General features: G+C 38.7%; 1 protein-coding gene across 2 annotated transcripts in view; it reads right to left on the reverse strand.

Annotated features, from left to right (window-relative positions):
- Positions 1–16,644, reverse strand: part of DST (dystonin) — a 1,569,532-nt gene that overhangs the window by 664,759 nt on the left and 888,129 nt on the right. The window contains exon 37 of one of the 2 annotated variants that reach the window (XM_078647975.1): positions 8,529–14,846. The exons of the other annotated variant lie outside the window; for it this stretch is intronic. Within the exon in view, the coding sequence (XP_078504101.1) occupies positions 8,529–14,846 (6,318 nt within the window). The remainder of the gene's footprint in view (positions 1–8,528; positions 14,847–16,644) is intronic. 2 annotated transcript variants of the gene reach the window in all.

Raw genomic sequence — 16,644 nt, forward strand, 5'->3', positions numbered from 1 at the left:
GACATTACTCTGTATAAGTTCTTTTACCTTCTGGCTTAAACAATATATATTGATCCCCATATGTGGAAGGCCCTTCATTTACCCATGTTCAACAGCAACATAATATTCGATCGTGAGAGCAAAATAGACGGAATAACATAGCCCTAGATTCCCCCTACCAACAATAGAAATTGGATTTGGCCCTGTTATTACGCATGTACAAAAGTAATGTGATAACCTGATGAGAAGAAAAGGAAAAAATATGTACACTTATTTGAAATACTGTGCCTTTTTTAACGCTCCTACAACACTGATTGCACTGGCCTCCACTGGAGCTCACTGATAATGAATTGAGGTACTGGGTTATAAGAATTATGCCTGATGGCAAATATATAGCTTGGAAAGGCTGCCCCCAAAAAATATGTTGTAGATTGAAAGCTTGGACAGGTTGTTTTTAAAAATGAAGTGTACTAAATCCCAAGTAAAATGTAATCTTGAAGAATAATGAGTATAGTAATCTGGCTCCTCCCTAAATTCTGAACAGTATATATTTTTTATTTTTTATTTCTCCTTTTACCTGTTAGTAGTGAAGACAAATGTGTATATTGATGCAGGTTGAGAATTGGATATCTTTCAAATGGACGATTTTAATAATGTATATATGCAAAAATTGGATTCGGTTTGGATACTAAGTTAGTATCCTGTTGTGATGTAATTAATGTATATTCATTGTATAGCTTGTAAATCTATAAAAATGATATAGGATTAGAGATCTATTTTGAAGAGAAATGTACTTTTGTTGCATGAATGTAAATACTATGATTGGAGAATCATATATCTTTTGTGTGTATATTATTATATGTAATGTTTTTAAATGTTTTTACAGCCCTGATGAAGTTCTTATGAACGAAACGCGTTGGCTGCCTAAAGAAAATTGACTAAAGAAGAAACAAAAAACGATATAACAGTTTATGGACATTCTTTATTGACACTTGTATTATTTGATCTCTGGTGGTGGAATCCACAGTGGGTGGAACTTTCATTGTTTTCTTTAACAAATTGCCTCTTGGGAGCAACAGGGGCGGTGGTAGTGCACACCACAAGACCTAATAGCTGTGCATCTATCATATAATTGAGACGGGTGGCCCTAGGGCCAGTAGAGAGGTGCGGCACACTCAAAATCTCTTTTTTACGTGTAGAGTTGAGTTGTTCAAGAATCGGGTCACTTTTAATTTGTATCAACCGCTCGCACTCTTTTGCCCATAGTAACACGTGAATCTACTTAAAAATGTCAAAATTTAAGGACAGAAGGGAAGAGTTTGCAACCAATTTATTCTCTAATCCTAGAATTGCAGGCAATAAATCTAAGGAGACAAGTCTAGCGGGAGGCTTAAAGCCCAATTTCAAAAATTAGAGAGATTAAAAAAACAGGAACTTGCGAGATGGTGGGATGCCACCACTCTTCAACAGTACCTAGACAATAACAGGGTACCTCGAGGGCTACAAATCTTAATCTTTCCCACCTTCGAAGACTTGGAGGAGAATCTGTTGAAGGAATGGGAAGAAAACCTCTTGAATTCATCAATGACAATGATGAAAATCTTAATTGTAAATGCAGAGAAAAAGGCAGTAGCCCTACTAGAAGAGATAGAGAATCTTGAAAAGGAAATTGCTACTAGCCCACTAACAGAGGTAGTGAAGAAGAACTACTTAGTGCTAGAAAAAGTAATGGATGAATACCAAAGAGACAAGAAGGCTAAAAAGATCCAGAGAGACGAGGCTGACTACCGGGAGGGTAGAATTTATACATTTTCCAAACGGTTTGACAATGTCAATACGGGTGGCAAAAGAGCTAGAGAGGAAACATCAGAATCCGGTTCAGCCAGTATAAGTTCCTGCACATCCACAGAAAGCCTACAATCAGAGGGCAGCAATAAAAGTGTGATTATGCCAAAAGAGAAAAGTGCTTTTTTATTAGAAATGGAGAGACTGCGCCTAACCAACAGACAGTTAAAAAAAACCTCGCACAAGGCGGGGAGGCAAGAAGTGGGCCAAGAAACAACAAAAAAGAGGTTCCAAAATTGGCAGTAGACTTGAGGTCATCAAAGAAAAAATATACCAAGAGAGGGTGCATGATGTAACTTTGGTGGATGCAAATGTGGTGCCCACAGCAACAAAAGATCTGACTATCATTAACCTTTCTGACTATTGTTTAAGTTCTGAAGAAAATGCAGTCCTACAAAAGGGACTCGGTTTTTGTCCAACACAAATGTGCAAAATTATTGATGTTATTGTGGACCTGTATAAGTTTGCACGTGTACTAAAATTAAAACATTTCTTTCATTGCAACCAAAAAAGTGTCTTGCCCATTGCTTCTCGGGGCCCCCCATCTGGGTACACGGTTGGGGATGTAGACAATATTCACTTGCTTATGTCTTTGGATGATGACAATTACATTGACCTAGAGGAATTGAATGAAGAACTAGGAATAATGTCCAAACAAGACATAGACAGTGGTTTAAAGATAAAATCTAAATTCATTCCCCAACATACTCATCCCAATATAGAATTATTTGAGACTAAGGCAACAGCAGACTTACATAGATTACTGAATGAGACTACACTCAGGAATAGTGGCAAATATAATCTTACCAAAGGCGAACAGGAAGCCATACAAAAACTGAGCAAGAATGATAATTTAGTAATCCGTGAAGCGGACAAAGGGGGCAATGTTGTGGTGATGAGAAAGGAAGATTATATGAAGGAAATTATGAGACAACTAGAAGACCATGTGTGTTACAAACGTATCATACAAAACCCCACATTAGATCTGGCTCTGCATGTCAATACAAAAGTGTTGGATTGGAAAGAAAAAGGGCTCATAACGGAAGATGAGGCTAGGTACGTACAGGTGTCCAAGCCCAGCTACCCCTGCATCTATATTCTCCCAAAGGTACACAAGGGGGGCAACTTCCCCCCAGGGCGCCCAATCATTTCAGGCATTGGTTCACCTACAGAACGGCTCTCAGAATATGTGGACACGTTTCTACAGCCTCTGGTGAAAAATCTGCCAGCCTTTGTACAGGATAGCAAAGATATCCTAAACAAACTAGATAACATGAAATGGCAAGAAGGGTTACATCTTGTATCCGTTGATGTAACTAGCTTATACACCTGTATAAAGAAAGATTGGGGACTAAGGGCCATGAGTTATTTTTTTAAAACAAGATCAGCCGAATGGTATGGCCATAATGAGATGATTCTTGAGATGACTGACCTCATCCTTTCAAAAAATTTCTTTTTACATGACCAACAATGGTACCAACAGTTACAGGGGACTGCGATGGTAGCATAATTTGCTCCATCGTATGCCGGATTGTTCATGGGTTACTGGGAAAAGGAACATGCGTGGGGCAGATATGCCTCCCCCTGGATGGAGAACATCATTTTCTGGGGGAGTTATATAGATGACATGCTGGTAATCTGGAATGGTTCAATTACCCATCCGGAAAGTTACTTTGACTTCTTGAATCAAAGCCCCTTTAATGTCAAACTGACCATGGTTCACTCAATGGAAAGATTAGATTTTTTGGACATAACCTTCTTCATTAAAGACAATAAAATTCAGAGCACTTTATTTCGTAAGTCCACAGAAAGCAATAGCATACTGCATGCGACCAGTGCCCATCCCAAAAGTACCATCACGAATATCCCCTACGGAGAGATGGTAAGAGTACGTCGCAATTGCAGTATTGATACACAGTTCAGGGAACACCTTCAGGAGACCAAGGCAAGGTTCAGACAACGAGGGTATGAACAAAGTACCTTGGATGTGGCACAAAACAAAATAATGAAAATTGATAGAGGCACCACCCTAAAGTTGAAAGCTAGCAAAAATATACAGAAAAAGAAAAGGCCTGTTGGCCTAGTGACTAGTTATAACAAACAGAGTCCAGAAATATATAGGATCCTAGCCAAACACTGGTCACTTTTACAGGATATACCAGGCATCAAAGGAGAAATAACAGTTAAACCCAGGGTAATTTACAAAAAGGGCAAGACCCTTAGGGAGATGCTTTGTCCAAGCTATGTGACGTACACTAAGAAAAATACGGCCATATGGCTACTAGGGCCGACATACGGATTTTTCACATGCACAGATTGTAACATCTGCCAATTTGGGAGAAATAAAATCAAGGACTTTTGCTACAATACAAAGAGGACCTATACCATTAGACACTTGATCACTTGTAAAAGCACATATATCACATATATTTTGGGTTGTACATGCAACATTATTTATGTGGGCAGCACAATTCGCCCTCTCAAAATACGCATCCAGGAACATGTAAGAGCCATTCGCAATCTAGATACACGATACCCCATGGCACTACATATGAGGGAACATCATGAAGGGAGAACAGACATTTGGTTCCACAGTATAGATTACACACCACCCCATCCTAGGGGGGGGGACCGAGAGTTGGCATTGAGACGTAATGAAGCAGGTTGGATTTGCAGATTGCAAAGTACCATGAAGGGACATAACACTGATGAGGAACTACAATATTTTCTTTAATGTGGTGGGGATATCTGAAAAGACCACAGATGGGTCTGGAAACTCCACGTCACATTCTAACAATCAGAGATATTGTACTTGTGGCGATCTAATTGTAATGTAGCACAATACCTGGGAGCCTATTCCCCATAGCTTTTTGAGAAAATAGGGTATCTCTAGCTGAGCAGTGTTTGGATTCAGAATGGGACCCGAGAAAACATTGAACAAAGGGTTTCATAATGTACAACGCCAAAATGGGCTTTTCCCTATGTGGATGGTACAGGACACTGTAAAGAAAACATTGGTATTAACAGACATGAGAGAACATGGCCTCGACACATCTTTGGTTAGAGGGGGGTGCGTACAACAATGATTCAAAAGATATATGTATTAAATTGTGATATGTGGTAATATACTCAATTAGAACTTTGTATGTGTATATAACTTTTTAAGAGCTAACATTCTATGGCCATAACATTTCTGAGCTTAATGCTAGGTATGATGTTTCAGTGATCTTGGTGGACGCATGTGCAATAAGGAAACAAAAACACAAGTTTGGGGATATCCCCTTAGGGAACTTTTAATATAAGAATATTAGTGCCGATGGATTGTAAAATATAATTCAGCTCACGTATTTGCGAATTAAATTGGCATTTTGAACTTGCTGTAAAGCGTTAAATATTTCGAAATAGATATAACATATTTCCGCATTCCGGCCGCCTAATAAAACAAGGGTATAGCCGGGGGTCTAATTTGTAGAGACTCCCTAGGAACACATGCGACGCGAGCACCAGGTGCATCGTGGAAATAAAAAGCGGCGCTTTGGGCGTCGGCTGCAAACTTACAAACGGATACTTTTTTTCTCAGGAGAGGATGCTACTTTTCGTTCGGTGAGTAAGGGGCAACAGAGCTAGATCTAGGAATGGGGGAGACGGGAGACGTATTGTAAAAAGGCTATATCCGGAGTACTGTTGAAAATCTTGATTAATGCGATGCTTTATAGACACATATAATGTGTCCTTGGTATTAAAAACACAATGTGCATGTCATTTTTTATGATGAATGCCGTGTTTACTGAAAGGGAGGTTGAACGCGTTTTTTCGCATTCATGAGGAATATGCTCTTTTACAAATGCTACTTGAAACACAATGTGTAGGCCATTTCTTAAGAACAATGCCGTGTATATTGAAAGTGAGGGCAAACGCGATATTTTGAAAATGCAAAGAAGGTGCTTTTCATGAAAGCAACTGTTGGGGGCACCTCTGATGGGTGGTGGATGCCCCATGTGTCATGCTTGCCAGGGTGTCTCAGTCGAATGGGGGGTTCGTGGTCCTGTGGGAGAGCTCAGGAAAACATAGTGCATAGACGTACTAAGATTCGAAGAGAAAAGAATAGCACTAAAATGAGAATCAGAAACTTAATACATAATGTGCATGGACTAAGAGAAGAATACTGTTTTTATTTTTAATATTTAGGCACAGCAGCCGCTTACTTTGATTTGGACGTAGAATATAGAGAAACAAGATGTGATGTCTGTGCACATTGGACACAGCCAGCACAGTAAGATATTACTATGTATAAGTTCTTTTACCTTCTGGCTTAAACAATATATATCGATCCCCATATGTGGAAGGCCCTTCATTTACCCATGTTCAACAGCAACATAATATTCGATCGTGAGAGCAAAATAGGCAGAATAACGTAGCCCTAGATTCCCCCTACAAACAATAGAAATTGGATTTGGCCCTGTTATTACGCATGTACAAAAGTAATGTGATAACCTGATGAGAAGAAAAGGAAAAAATATGTACACTTATTTGAAATACTGTGCCTTTTTGAACGCTCCTACAACACTGATTGCACTGGCCTCCACTGGAGCTCACTGATAATGAATTGAGGTACTGGGTTATAAGAATTATGCCTGATGGCAAATATATAGCTTGGAAAGGCTGCTCCCAAAACATATGTTGTAGATTGAAAGCTTGGACAGGTTGTTTTTAAAAATGAAGTGTACTAAATCCCAAGTAAAATGTAATCTTGAAGAATAATGAGTATAGTAATCTGGCTCCTCCCTAAATTCTGAACAGTATATATTTTTTATTTTTTATTTCTCCTTTTACCTGTTAGTAGTGAAGACAAATGTGTATATTGATGCAGGTTGAGAATTGGATATCTTTCAAATGGACGATTTTAATAATGTATATATGCAAAAATTGGATTCGGTTTGGATACTAAGTTTGCATCCTGTTGTGATGTAATTAATGTATATTCATTGTATAGCTTGTAAATCTATAAAAATGATATAGGATTAGAGATCTATTTTGAAGAGAAATGTACTTTTGTTGCATGAATGTAAATACTATGATTGGAGAATCATATATCTTTTGTGTGTATATTATTATATGTAATGTTTTTAAATGTTTTTACAGCCCTGATGAAGTTCTTATGAACGAAACGCGTTGGCTGCCTAAAGAAAATTGAATAAAGAAGAAACAAAAAACGATATAACAATTTATGGACATTCTTTATTGACACTTGTATTATTTGATCTCTAGTGGTGCAATCCACAGTGGGTGGAACTTTCATTGTTTTCTTTAACAAATTGCCTCTTGGGAGCAACAGGGGCTGTGGTAGTGCACACCACAAGAGCTAATAGCTCTGCATCTATCATATAAATGAGACGGGTGGGCCTAAGGCCAGTAGAGAGGTGCGGCACACTCAAAATCTCTTTCTTGCGTGTAGAGTTGAGTTGTTGAAGAATCGGGTCACTTTTTATATATGAGGATCAAGCATGTTTTAGAAAGAAATTAGATGACAGCCACAGTCATTTTCTTTGGACTGGTAACAGGGGAAACATATCAAGATAAAGCAATAGACAGCATGGTGTGTGAAATCTAGTAGACAACATTGTGTACATAATCTATTATGACTTCAAAAAAGGTTTTGCCACTTTTCAACAAACTGTACAGTCAAGAGGTAGGTTAATTGAGTCTGGAGTGACAAAGTGATAGGTGTCACATAGGTATGGGAACTGGACTGTGGAATGTGACTGCCACAGGAATTAGCTCACAATCTAGCGTCTTGAATGCATTTATAAGGCAAAATGCAGGGAATGTGGCAAAAATAGAATGCCTTTTTGCATAATACAAGAATAAGTATCATCAGGTTGATATTAGGGACCTATCAGAATTAATGAGGTGCAATTTTAAAAAGGTGGAAAAGTGTGGTACATAACGGCAGGAAATCAATGGGTTAATTATTTTCCAAAGTATTGTTTACAATAATGCAATTTTCCTATGTATTCTATCATTTTGAGCAAAACATATTTTTATAAATATTGATCTCCGTGTTTTATAACTTGGAGAATGTCACGCCCTGCACCTGAACCCAATCTTTTTGATGTACAAAATTCCACTTTAAACCTGTACCTTTTGTTCCTATCTTGGCAAACACACATCGTTTGTATGCTCTGCAGGATGTACCGTATGGCCCCTTGCATTTTCAGGTGTGTTTCAGAGGACAATGCCATTTGCAGCCGAGTCTCAATGTTCCTCAGTATGGTTAACCCATCAATCAAAGAAAATTGAATCTTTATTTGTTAGGCCTTCAGCCAAAGGAGCTAATCTGATCCCAGAAGGAAATATGTTTGCCATGTAGGGAGAGTGGCATCATGCTATCAAGAAACAGCATTTCCCCAAACCTCCAGTAGGAGAGAGCTAGATGCAGGAGTATGTGAGAGCATATCATTCTATAAACTTCACTATATTCAAGGGTTTTTCAATAACACAATGCCACAGATAGCTATACACATATATATACTATCAGGAATTAAATATCCACAAACATATATTCATTTATCAATAAGCACCAATATTTGATCTTGCACCTGCGTACCACTGAGCAACAATGTGTACAGTATTTTAAGTATTGGCAAAAACAGATTAACAGCTTTAGGAAGAACAGTTATATCAGCAGGCTTCATGTTACTTACTGTTTTCACTTTGGACACATCCTCTGCTTCAGTTGCGTCTTCATGACACTGCTCAAAAGCACTGTTGATCTTGAACTGTTGATTGTCTCGTTGTAAACTGTCAAAGAGTGATGTGTAGTGTGTCACTGGGCTCTCTGAACGACTGTCTGAACCAAATTCTGTAAATCTTGGGTCTGATTTCTCAGATCCGAGGAGGTCCTCTTTACTTTTACCTTCTTCACTTTTTTGGGCAACTACAAAGAGTTCTTTTGTCAAATCACTCATCAGTTTCTCCAGCCCACATCTCTGTTCATTGTCGAGTGGAATTTGAAATATTTGTTCCAGCTGAAGAGCAATCAGTTCAGGTGCATTCGCTATCAGTTCAGGTGCATTCGCTATCAGTTCTTGTTTCATGCCAGTAACGCCCTCCACCCTCTCTGGATCTGGCTGATTTACATGTTCATGGCTATAATGAAGTTCTTGTTGATTTGTACCTCCTTTGTTGCTTTGAACCTGTTTAAACACATCAAGAAGAAGATCAGGACTTTTCATATCGGGCCAAATAATAGTGGGTTTGTCCAGGTTACTTGTATCAGTACACGGAACCACAGGAACAGTGGGACTGTCTTCAGTTCCATTGTCATTTGAAGACATGGTAGCAGATTGTTCTAAATCTCTGCAACTGACCATTTTCAGTACATTTTGCACTAATGCCTTTGTATCGGAATAATTTAATAATTCACATTTCAGGATGCAGGTTCCCTTGTCGCCTCCCTGCTCTTGCTGTTCAACAAAACACAGGTTTTTATTTTCACCACTCGAAGGTTCAAGCAAGTCATGTGAAGGAATGAGAGGGTGAACCTGGCATGATGCTTCTCCCATGAATCCTTCTGCCTCAGTTTTGTCAACATTTTCCATTGCTCTTTGAGACATCTGCGGTGTATTCAATTTATGTAGGACATCCTTGTCGTTGCAGAGTTGCCCATTTGCTGTACCACCCCACAGAACCTGGTCGAACATCTTAGTATTAGGGTCTTCAGTCTCTTTATAGGTCTTAACTCTAGTTTGTTTGTTCTCATCTGGTTCTAATGTGTTAGGCAACACAATAACAGGTGCTTCTGAAAGGAGTGGGAGTTCTTCACCAAACAGAGTGCTAGAGTCATCTGCTAATGACTTCTTCATAGACCATACATTAGTCTTTCCTTGGCCTTCCTCCTCAGAATAATCCAAATCATGTTTTTCATTTATTTTTACAACTTTAGTCTCCTCTGCACATTGTTTTAAGTATGTTGTGAGATCAAGATTGCCCCCGTTTCCTTCCACTGTTTCAGACTGCAGTTCATGAGTATTGCTTTCAGAAGTAATTATCACAGTTTCACTTGAGTTCTTTTTAAATTCATCTGCATCTAAACTGCCTACATTAGTGCTAGGCTTAGCAAGAGATGAATCAAATATTTCACCAAGGTGCTGAATATGAGTAGGGTTTAGGTCAGATACAGATATTTGCGTTTCTTTAGTGTGGCGGATTTCTGATAGCTCCAGCATTTGCCAGGGTGTATCTGGGTTCAGACTTGGATGGTCATCATCGTGACTCTGCACCTGATCACATACTGAACTGAGATTTACATCATGGTTCACTTGCAGTAGACATTTGAGGTCTTTGGCGTTGGGTTTTACTGGCATTTCTTCAAACACATCAAGAATACTTAGCTCATTCATTTCCTTTAAGTTAGCTACAAACCCATCCAAACTTGTTACTTGGGTCTCAGCTTCTACTCCAATTATACCACAACTTGAGTCTAATCCTGTAGCAAGAAGTGGTTCTACATTAGTAGGAATGTTTTGTTTATAACTGACATGCGGAGCAAAAGCACTTTTGAATTGATCTGCTGAAAGGATTGCAGGTTCCGTGGGCAATCTATCAGACAAATCCTGATAAATGGCTATAGTTGTATGACCTGTAACGGTATGCACATCACTGCTAAGAAAAGAATCACTTGTGGCAGAGGTTTCATTTGCGAATATGTCTGGTGGGATCACTCGTTGATTTAGCTCACTTTCTTTTACATCTCCAGTCAATCTCTGAAGGTTTGATTGGTAGTGCTCTGTGTAGGAATTTATGAGGTCACATTGACATAGTTCTAAACCTGCTTGTGTACCTTGTTCTAACACATATTCTTTATGTTCTGAACTATCAATAACACTTTCAGACATTGCTTCAGACCAAAATCCAAGCTCATGCTTAGGTGCTTCCATGGCCTTCACCTCATCAAAACTTATTTTCTGCTCATTGCAGCTCACTGAAGTCAAAGGTGCAAACCCCCCTACTTCATCTATAGAAGGACATAGAAGATCAACTATAACCCCATTTTTTTCATACCGCGAATCACATGGATCCATTACTGCATTATTATTTGAAGCATCAAGATCCTTGGTACCATCATTGTGTCTCTTTTCAATTAAATTATTAGACAAATCTTGTTCCATGTTGTTCTCTCCCACATCAACAGTCTGGTGCAATTTATATGAAGGGCTAGAGATTTTGTCTGAATTTTGCACACAAACGATACTTTCTTGTTCATGGTCATCTGTATAATATGTACTTTCTGTTTCTTCTTCTGGTATTGTTTCCAAATATTGCCTACTGTTTCCCATTTCCATTTTCATGACTGTCAGTTCATCTGTGTGGTTTCTTTCACAGAAGTACACACTGTCCTGTCCAGGGTCTAACCCATCATCGAGAAAAGAAAATGGTCTCTCACTTGCTGTAATGTCATTACTCATTTCTTTCCTACCAACAGATGGATTGTGCCATTGAGAACCATTATCTGAGTCATCTTCACTGTCATCTTCTTCAAGAAGTGGTGTATCATACTCATCGTCACTGCTGCTTTGTTGTGGTATATCACAGCTATACAGTCCTGGATGATGAGTGGGACCATCCTCAGTGTCACTGTATTTGGGCAGTAGGACATCACCATTAGAATCTTCAGGCTGCGGACTGCCATATTCATCATCATCGCTGTAGGAGGGCTGGAAAATATTTGGACCATATTCTTGATGTACAGCCATTTCTACCATATGCTCATCTTTGTTTTGTTCTGAAGTTTCAAAATTAAAACTTTCAGAATAAATAACATCACATTTGCTACTGATTATGTTTGTTACACTTGTAAGCTCAAGTTTTTCTGTGAGAGGTGTGATAGAATTATTGTCAGCAGCTATCTCAACATACTCACTATCAGCATTATCTTTAGAGGGAGGATCATCACAGCTGTCATTATCAATTGAGTTAGGCAGCAACGTCAGACTTTCATAATCTGTGTCATGCATGCCATTATTATGCAGGCTGAGTTGCTGTAGTGTATCAGTGCCAGAAAGTTCAGAATGGACCGTATCAGCAACATCACTGTCACATATAAAGGATGGCAAACCAGGACTTTCAGAATGTTTAGCCAGAGAATAAATATTACTGTCATTCATATTGACTATGTGGGGCTGTACAGTATTACAGCAATCCTTATCACTGGTGATGTGCTTGAAGGCTTCACAATTATCATTTTCTGCTACGTGATCCACACTACCACCTTCACTGCTGTTATCCCTTCCCGAGATAGAAAACGATGTTCCTTCTAAACATGGAGCAACACGTTTATTGATATCATAGATATTATGCAAGGTACCTCTATCATGCACTTCCGTTACAGGAGATTTATGCCTGTTATTGTAACTGCTTATATTGTGAGATGTTTCACAGTGGTAGTCCCCTGGAAGAGGATTATCACCAGCATCATCATAACTTCCTATCTGCTGTGAATCCTTGCACTGATGATCATCAGACAGGGAAGTGTTGAAGTCAATACTACCACTGCTGATGTTCTGCGATGTGTCAGAATGACCAAAATCAGGAAAAGGGCCATCATAACTACAATCAAAACTATCTTGTAGTATTTCTTGGCTCACCTTACCTAATTCAGATTGATGAATGGTGTTAAGTTGCAGAGTATCATAGCTTTCAAAATAGTAACTATCATCTTTCTTTTCAGCCATGCTGGTAGTAGACTGTAGCGTGTTAGACATTTTAGAATGAAGAACATTATCTTTGTTTTCAGACATACTTGCATCATACTGCGAAGCATCATAGCTTTCAGAATTCATGCCACAATTCTTCTGTTCAGACATATTGCCATTGTTCTGTAAAGCATTGTAATTATCACACAGTACTTTGTATTCTTTACATCTGGTTACAAGAATATTGCCTCCCTGTCCACTGCTGGAGGTGCTGCCTAGATCTTTGATGAAGTAGGGCATGTCTGCGTCTTTAACATCATCCAAATTCTGACACTCAGTAAGATCATTCTTTGACGAACTGTACAATGCAGGGTCTTGGTCAGTTACCATGTCTCTTCCATCTAAAAAGGAAAAAGGAACCGCAAAGTTTTCATGTGACTCAATAAGTCTGTATTCATCATCATTCCAACACTGTGTTTCCTTACATTGCGTTCCATTCACTTGTTCAGAATAGTAATATAAATGTTCAGCTAGCTCACTTGCATTAATGCTGTCAACATCACTTCTATCGAGAGCATCTTGTTCCACAAGATCAATGTCCATCTTACTATCAATTCCCTGAATTACTGTGGTTGTTTCTAGCACCAATTCAGAATCCTTCTTAGCAAAATCGTTTTCTCCATCAGCATGTTCAATTTTCATTACAATTAAATCACCCAGGATGCTTTCTTTGCCTTCATGTAGTTTCAAAATAGGTTCTAGTGTGTTTAGTGACCCAGGACGCTTGTTTTCCCTTTCATTTTTAACACATATTTCTTCATCTGGATTCTTCAAATTATTTTCATTTGGGTGACTAGCTATGCTAGGACACTGATTTTCATCTAGTTCCTTTGTGTAACTTTCATTTTCCAGTAGCATGCTTACTGCTTCATCTAGGTCTCCATCAAAGAGCAAAAGTCGTTCTCCAGTGTTTGCATCCATGTAGCTATTAATCATGAGATAGGACAGGAATAGTTGCTTAGTTTCTTCTGGATTATGAGGAAGGGGTTCCTCTGCATTTAGAACATCTGGTTTCTGTACATATTCTTGGAATGCAGAAGGTTGGATTTCGTAAGATGACAGCCACTTGGAAGCATTCTTGCATGAAGACTCCAAGCCTTTCATATCAGCCATTTTATCGGGTAAGGTTATATCAGTTAATACAGTTGCAGTACTGTCATCTATGATGCCCATCTCAGCAGCTACACCAAGGCTAAGGATTTCAGATGTTTCTGGGATATACAGTGCAGCTATCTTTTGTCTATTACTTAGGATCTTGTGGGCTAGTTCATTTGTTATCATCCCTTGTTGAAGAGAGGTTGAAATTGGGAAAATGTCACTAGTATCTGGCCAAATGAGACCTATAAATCCTCTCTGAGCCTCCAGTATTAACAGTGCACTGCTGGAGGATATTAAATTACATTGCACAGCTTCATCAACAGTTAAGCGCTTGGCTGTGAAGGGGCATAAAATCCCACCATTTTTTATCTGATTAATCAAAATGCCACATAATGTGTCCTGGTCAATCAGTCCTTGTTTCAGTGCTTCCTCCATATTGAGTCTATTCCCCAAGTCTGGTTCAATTATTCCCCCAGACAAAAGCTGAGCTCCAAGTAACCTGAACATACTTTCACGTTCCATCAGACCTTCATGGGAAGCTCTTAGTATACTTATCTTCCGCCCAGATTTAAGAGTAATTTTACCTCTTTCTTGTGGCCGGACAACTAGAAGTCTGAAACCGGTTTCTTTGTGTACTGGAGTTCTCTGCAACATCTCTGCTAGTGAAATCCGTTCTCCTGTAATAGGGTCAATAAGGTCTTTGAATAGCTTTTGTCTTTCAAGCAACTGTGAGAAAAATTCTTCTGAGATCAGGTTTCTCTGGAAAGCAGTATTCAAGGACAGTTGTTCCTTTGTTGCTGGCAACACCAGATGGTCAGAGGAAAGTTGGGTGTCAAGAATCTTGATAGCTATTTGATCTGATATGAGCCCTTTCTCAAAGGCAGTTACAACTGGCAAACCTGATAATGATGCAGCTGAGATAACAGTTTTAGCAGTATTTAAATCATAAAGGTCTGTAGCAATGTGCTCATCGATAATTTGATATTTTTTAGCTTCTTCAAGCTCAAAGCTTTTCCCCAGTTCGGGGGAGATAAGATCAGACAGAATTAACTGTGTCTCAAGTAAGGAAATTCCAGTATCATAATCAACAAGGCCCCGTAAAATGGACTGAAATATTGATAGAATCTCTCCTGTTGTTTCATCAATGGTACCTGCAATAACTCTAGGAACCTAAAATAACAGTGAAATAAATACAGAAATATTATTAACTATATTTCGATCCATTTAGACAATACTTAGAAATATGCTTATATGTAAATTAATATACTTACCAACCAATGACAATGTTGTGAATGTTAGCAGATCAAACGCACAAGTGATCTATATCAGTGTTTCAACACCAAAGATGTGATAAAGCTCTGAGCTCAACATGCATCTGTGAATAGAAAATCTAGCATCTAGACACATAAGCAAGGTTAGTGATAGACACATCTAAGTAGGTGATTTTTGTGAGAGAGTAGAACATGTGTCTGAAAGGCAAAACTGACATGCTCTTAAGTGCCTGTAATGGGTTAGAGTAGAAAGGCAAAGGATGTGGCATACAAAACCCCATGCTATTCATGTTTACAGCATACAATGCAATTGCACAAACACCTTACAAAAACAGGTCATATACAGAAATTGATTGTGTCCATTGACAATACTGAAAGTAAAATAAGTTGCCTCACAGTTACATAACAATGACATTTTTCTGACTCCTTTCTTTTTAAATTTAAAAGATCACAGTCAATAAAAATCCAATTTGCTTAATTTCATGTGGTGTTTGTATATGCCAACATGCCGTCAAGTGGTCTCAGGCAGAAAGGAAGCAAAGGAGACTCAAACATCAGAGAGACATTCCCAGCAGAAATATCTGTGAGTGGCTTGTAGCAGATTATAGTCTTAGTTGAAAGCTCAGAAATATTTTCAAACAGATGGATAAGTGATCTTCCTGGCAGATTGACCAGAAAAGTGATTCAGAAATCTGCTCATATCAAAGATGCAATCAGACAGACCTGAGACACTTTCTTAGAAGGAAAATCAAAGAGACTTTCTCAACACACAAATTATAGTGAAAATATCAGCAGATAGAGTAGAGACACATTCTTAGTCAGCAGACCAACGAAAGGTTCAGAGCAGACAGATCCTGGAGAAGATTGCCAGTCCAGCTGAGCCCTGACATAGTTTCAATAACAAAAAACTGCCTCATGTTCAAAACTTCCATTTGCTGTACAGACCCACATTTCCCTTCCAGGCACTACCATACCAGTCTTTCTGAAGTAAGCCTTCATTATAACTTTACAGTGAAAAACTCAACTTTAGATCTTCATGAATGTCCAAACTCTTACCTATTCCCAATTATCGAATTTCTTTCTCACACACAGGATGTTTTATGTCTTAATGAACTCCTTTAAGAAATTACCCCGCTCATGATTGAGCCTGCAAAAAGCTACTACTTCAGTCTTAATCTGTGCAAGAGCAAAGAGCACAGTGAACTGCATTGTGAACTTGTTCTCTTACTGTGGCAGTCATTGAGGACACTTATCTCGTTCCTGTCCCAACAATGCTCTGGCACTGTGCATCACATAGTTATCAGGACTCCATACCAAACATCAATCAAAGTTAGGGTTAAGTTCAGAACACTGTCCACCAAGCACAAAAGCACAAGACATTCTGACAAAGGCAGCCATATTATATGTAGACATTGGCTCTACATTAAGTTCAACTGAAAAGCTTAGATCAACCAACACCCAGGCCATGAAACAGAAATAGGTCAAATGACAAACGTGCAGTGCAACAATCCAACGTGTTCAGGACACCAGATTAAACATGTCCTCATCTAATTCATAAGCGCTCAGGTTAACTATCTACACTTCGAGAACCTAAGAAAAACAATCTTTTTAAAGGACAAAGACTTTGAGGAAAAAAGGAACACGGAAAGCAGGACTCCAATTACTTATGGTTCATGATTTACTGCAGCAGGTACTAG

Source organism: Lissotriton helveticus, chromosome 6, assembly GCF_964261635.1.
Source record: "Lissotriton helveticus chromosome 6, aLisHel1.1, whole genome shotgun sequence".
Taxonomy (NCBI): Eukaryota; Metazoa; Chordata; class Amphibia; order Caudata; family Salamandridae; genus Lissotriton; species Lissotriton helveticus.